At 40.5% G+C, this 5,700-nt stretch overlaps 1 protein-coding gene across 1 annotated transcript; it reads right to left on the reverse strand.

Annotated features, from left to right (window-relative positions):
* Window positions 1–3,377: 3,377 nt before the first annotated feature.
* DMAC1 (distal membrane arm assembly component 1) lies at window positions 3,378–5,119 on the reverse strand. Its single transcript, XM_019415561.2, has 2 exons — window positions 4,783–5,119; window positions 3,378–3,876 (listed from the first exon to the last, which is right to left on the reverse strand). Exons 1-2 carry the CDS (start codon window positions 5,054–5,056, stop codon window positions 3,812–3,814), a joined length of 339 nt encoding a protein of 112 aa, XP_019271106.1. The 5' UTR covers window positions 5,057–5,119; the 3' UTR covers window positions 3,378–3,811.
* Window positions 5,120–5,700: the final 581 nt, after the last annotated feature.

A 5,700-nucleotide genomic window follows, 5' to 3' on the forward strand; every position in this document is an offset into this window, starting at 1 on the left:
GGTGCATAATTGGTCTGGCATGCCATCTACCATGACTGTGACACCCTAAAATATTCCTGATTCGTTGTATTAGTTTTCTATTGTGTAACAAATTGCCAGGAACCTGGAGACTTAAAATGGCACAAATTTATTTCATGGTCTCACAGCATGACTAGATACTCTGCTTAGGGTCTCATGAGGCTGAAACCAAGGTGTTGGCTGGGGCTGCAGTTCTTGTTTCTCATAAGGCCCTCTTCTAAGCCTACAGGTTGTTGGAAGCATTCATTTCTTTGTAGTTGTAGAACTGAGGTCCCAGATTCCTGCTTAGCTATTACTCTCAGCAGCTCCTGGCAGCTGGCAGTTCCTAGCCACATGGCCCCCAGAGGTAGTTCATAGGAATGTTTGCTTTCTTCTAGTACTGCAGGGACTTATACTGAATCCTCCACTTCCTTCTAATCTCCAACTTCTCCTGCCTCTGACCTCTAGAACAAGATTTAATGGGCTCATGTGATCAGCCCATCTGGATAATCTCCCGATCTTAAGATCAACTGATCTGGGACCTTAATTACATCTACAAATATCCTTCACAGAAGCACCTAGAATGGTCTTTGAATAACTGGAAGAAAGTGTGTGTACACCAGGGATCTGGACCATCTTAAGAATCTTGTCTACCACATTCCTGAAGCAAATGCAAGTTCAGTCCCATGACTGAGCAGTGACTTTTAGCAGCGTTACTACATTTAACATTTGCCCTTTGGGCTATTTCTCTATGTTCCTTCTACATTTGAATGACAAGTTGCTGAATATCTCAAAGGCCAAGAGACATGAATTTAGAAGAGTGACAGATTTTCTCCCCATGCTCTTGGGGTACTTCTGAATGATGTGTAATTATAAGTCTTTCCCCTCTGACTCTGTGCCCCTAACACCTATATAATCATTGGGTCAAGGCAAGGATTTATCTGTCATTGAAAGAAAAAAAAAAAAAAAAATGGCTTTTCAACTCAAAATTGCTTACTATCCTAGACCAAGATTTGAGAAGTATTAATTTGATCAATGCAGTCCTGGCAATAAACCAGTTGAGGCCAAGCCTGGTTTGGGGTGGAGAGGGAGTACTTGAACATATGCTTGCCCTGAACATGTATTTAAATTTAATTTAGGAGCAATTTACTTTATGTTGTCAAATCAACTGGCTTCATTCAAGAGGCCCCTAATTCAGACACAGTCAGGCTAAGAAACCAGTAATAAGAAGAAGCAAGGAGCAAATGCTGACAGTAGAGGTGAAGTACAAATCATGCCCAAGATGCTTAACCTCTAGGGCCCCCCAGAAACCATGGTCTCAGCAACTAGTCTCAGCCAGGTGAAACTCCGTAGCTTTTTAGATAGATCTGTACTTGAACACTCCAGTGTTGCCAGCAATAGCAATCGGCCTAAAAAGAGAGACCCCTCACCTCTCCTTCCCAAAATACATCAAGAACCTGAAGATCAATCTACATTAGGGTGCTTTCATATGTTGATATACTGTTAGCTGGTCAAAGGATTACAGACTAGTCAATACAATACACAGAACAAGAGATGGTGTAATAATTTCTTGATTATCTTGAGCAACCAAAGTTTACACTATGTAAAGGTAAATAGATACCCTGGACATTATGAACATTATCAGCGATTACATGTATGTTCACATTTTGGTTTGTGTTTCAAGGAAGACTCTAAGTTAATTTTAAATTGCCTTTATTTATACTTTTTCTCTTCTGCCAAAAGTAATTATGAGCCTTTATAAACTCGTATTTCCATGCAATAAAGAGATTCCAAAACCCATAAATATGGGTTCTTACATTACTGAGTAATAATCCACTTATTCTTGCGTCTGTTTATCCTCACTCTACTTCATCCCCAACAAAAGGGATGATAATAGGGGCACTATATGTACTCCTTGCATTGTAAGACTAAAGTGCTCTTTTCTTTCTGAAGATCAGACTCATCTCTAAAAGAAACTGGATTTCTGACTGCACTGGCAGAAATCAAAGCAAGTTTCTGAAGTTTATTTATTTATTTAGAGAGACAGAGACAGCATGAGCAGGCGAGGGGTGGGGAGAGAATTCCATGTAGGCTCCATGCTGCTAGTGCAGAGCCAGACACAGGGCCTAAACCCACCAACTGTGAGATCTTGACCCGAACCAAAACGGAGAATTGGATGCTTAACCGACTGAGCCACCCAGGCGCCACTCAAAACAACTTTTGGAATACACTTCCAAAGTTAAACAAAAGAAGAAAAGAAAAAAAACTATTCATTTTAAATTTAACTAATCTATTTTTTTGGGGGGGAGAGGTGTTATTCCTAGTTAACTGCCCATAGACATAGTAGAGCATTATTTTGCTCAAACCTAGTTAAACAGACCCAAGTTGGGAAGAACCAAATATACCTTGGCAATATTCTAGTGAGAGGGCAAGTTCATTTGGAAAAAAAATTCTTATTTGCTTACACATTAGTACAAATTCTGAGAAAGATGTTAAAATTACATTACATATATAAAAATTTTTTTTTAAATGTTTACTAATTTTTGAAGGAGAGAGAGATACAGCGTGAGCGGGGAGGGGCAGAGAGACAGGGAGACACAGAATCCGAAGCAGGCTCCAGGCTCTGAGCTGTCAGCACAGAGCCCGATGTGGGGCTCGAACTCACAAACTGTGAGATCATGACCTGAGCTGAAGGAGGACGCTTAATCGGCCCAGGTTCCCCTACATTACATATATAAATTTTACTCTGTTTATCCAGGTCAAGCCAAGACCAACAAGTTAGATTTATGTAGTTTTGGTTTAACCTAAGAAAATGTTGGGAATACAGACATCCAGCATTAAGCTTAGGCACTTCTACATACATGATAGTAAAAGCCTTGAAAGTACTTGCTCAACATTATCTTTCAAAACTAACACACTGTGATTAGCAACTAAACTTGACTATGTTTCTGCTCTGAACAAAAAGCTATGTATAACTTTATAGAGAAGGGAAGCATAGACTTCTCTCAGAAATGAACTATCAAATTTTAAGTCATTATCTCAAAATCATCTCAATTTCATCACAGGAATAATTCCAGTGGTTGTGGACAAAATCTGATTTTTGTTCTTAATGACAATGTTGTGAATTTCTCTCAAATATTTTGGTACTTGTCTTTTATTGTATGCTCATTTTTGTTTCATCACAAAATCATCCTAGTTCTAAAAGACAAGAACTAGAACTAAACAAGAACAAGTCCTAGTTATATCACTGACTTGCTGAATGACCATGGGCAAATCACTAGAACTATTTTCAAGTTTCACTTACCACCAGTGAAATAAGCACCTTACAGCAGTAGCTTTGAAACTCTCATAAGGTAATTGATTTGACAACACCTTAGAAATCATAAGCAGTACACATGTAAAGTTTTACGTACTTCTGCAAATTGTATGATACAAACCCAGTGTTAAGTTGCTAATAAGTGTTGATGCCATTATAGGAGAAGTAAAGAGAACTTTTTAAAATAATAACTTGGTTCGTTTTCCAATTTGGTTTATCATCTCGTCTTCATTTTTATTATATCTTCTTCCTCTAGATAAGACACAGAACTTGTTCTCTTCTCTGAGGGATTTAATGGTCTCTGTGGAGTCTGAGAAGAAGGCCACAAATATTCATCGCCAAAGAATAACAACCTACATTTGTCTTTTCATTCTTGTCGTATCTGCAGGACTGAAGTCTGCCAATATCCACTTGTCTGTCCAGAACATCTGGAGGTCCGATGCTTGTTCTGGTGTCATGGGGACACGGACAAAGATGCCAACTTCACTGGCGGTACTTTCAATCAGCACGGAAGGCTTTCCCTTTGGGGTCTGCCAGGATGATTACACCCCAACAAGCTATGCCTAAGGAAAAAAAAACAACAGTACCTCATATGTATGTTACACTTTAGTTTACTAGGTGCTTTCATATATGCCATCTTATTTAATCCTCACAACACTCCTAGAAGACACATCATCATTACATTTTTTTTTTTTATAAAAGAGTGAAATTCAGAAAAGGAAAAGAAAATTTAGAGAGAGAGAGAGAAAAAAAAATCTGTTACCTCCCCAAGCAAGAAAGGGATTTAAGGAGAACCGATTTGGGGAATCTAATTAGAAAGCTAAGAGATCTGAAAACCTAAAATCCTACCCATTCAACTGGTTTAAAGAGCAAAAAAAAAAAAAAAAAAAAAAAAAAGGAAAAAAAAATCACTGCATTTTACTCTAAGACATCTTAACATCACTTATAATAATCAGTCATTATTGCTACAGCTAAGGACTGTGGGCCAGCCATCCACCCATAGTACACCGAGAATGTGGGTTTGCACTGAACCTAAGACGTGACTTCAAAGCCCTAGTTTTTATCTCACGAAGGCTTTCTCCAGAATCTGGAGAACAAAGCATGGATCTGGTGACAGATAAACTTGGATCAAAAACCACCTGTGTCATATCCTAATTGTCTGACCTTTAACATCTTACTCTCTATGGCTTAGTTTGTTCAGCGGTAAAAAGGGATTACTATAATCATACCTATCTCTAATAGTTATCGTTAGGATTAACGATTGAAGCTAACAAGAGTTCTCAAGAAATACTGTCATTTAAAAAAAGAAAAAAAGAAAAGAAAAACCGTCCCAAGAACTTCCTCTCCCCGCCCCGCTCCTAGTTTGGTGTGCCTCGGCCACATGACCAGCCCCGCAACCCGCCCGCGTGACTGCGGCCCACTTCTCCCTATCCCCCTGCCCAAAGGCCCTGAGATCCCCCGACTCTCACTGATGCCGATGACCATCTGCGTAATAGTCCCTGGACTCGGGGCGTATCCCAGCTTCATGGGCTTCCGCGCCACCCAGTACACGTATCCGCCCGCCCCTATCAGCCCCGACCCGGAGAGCACGCGACAGCTCCAGCAGTTATTAAGTAGAGGCGCTTCCGCTGGAGAGGTCGGCGCTCCAGGTGCAGCGAGGGGCAGGGGCTCGGCGGAGTTGGTGACTTCAGGAGGCGCAGCGACTTTGATGGGCTCCAGAGGTTGGGACAAGAAAGAACCCATATTCAAGAACTCGGTCTCAACTGCGGGAGTCTTCGGACCGAACTGACGTGAAAGATACGGCCGGAAGCAGAGCGCCGGCTCACTGCACCGGAAGCAGGCTGAGGGTCGCTGGGAAATGTAGTTCTGGCCTGCCTTGAACGGAAAAAAGATGGTGGCTGCCCGTGTTTGTGGATTTCTGAGGCAACAAACTTGGCATTGCCAGAGGCCATTCCCCGCTACACCCTCCCCCAATCATTTTAAGAATTGACTTAGTAAACCCCTAAATGTCTCAACTCTTACTTTCCTTAGAGGAGGAATCTGGATTTCTAATTTTTTTTTTTTGCCTAGCAAAAAATGTGAGATCTTGAGCATGCCATCTCACCTGTCTCAAGATAAGAATTAAGTTTTGTATGTGCTTAACTGTATGCTAGACACTTTGCTAAGCGATCATCTGCATCATGCCATTTAATCTTTCCAATCCAATGACATATCAGTTTCCCAATACATGACAAAACTGGTGAAATGACATAGCCATATTTGAAACCAATGTCTGTGTCAATACAGTCAAATTTCTTAAATGTCACCTGTACATATTATCGATGCAAAATGAATAAATCTTTTTCTTAAATTTTGAAGAGAAAGGAAAAGAGTTTTATTCGAGCTCA

This window comes from Panthera pardus, unplaced genomic scaffold, assembly GCF_024362965.1.
Source record: "Panthera pardus isolate Hobbes unplaced genomic scaffold, ASM2436296v1 HiC_scaffold_20, whole genome shotgun sequence".
NCBI lineage: Eukaryota > Metazoa > Chordata > Mammalia > Carnivora > Felidae > Panthera > Panthera pardus.

What these genes read in the sequence shown, in the direction of transcription:
- DMAC1 (XM_019415561.2), bottom strand. Translation starts at nt 5,056, where the DNA reads ATGGGTTCTTTCTTGTCCCAACCTCTGGAGCCCATCAAAGTCGCTGCG. An exon ending in GCAGATGGTCATCGGCATCA is followed by an intron (nt 3,877 to 4,782) that starts GTGAGAGTCGGG and finishes TTTTTTCCTTAG; the next exon opens with GCATAGCTTGTTGGGGTGTA.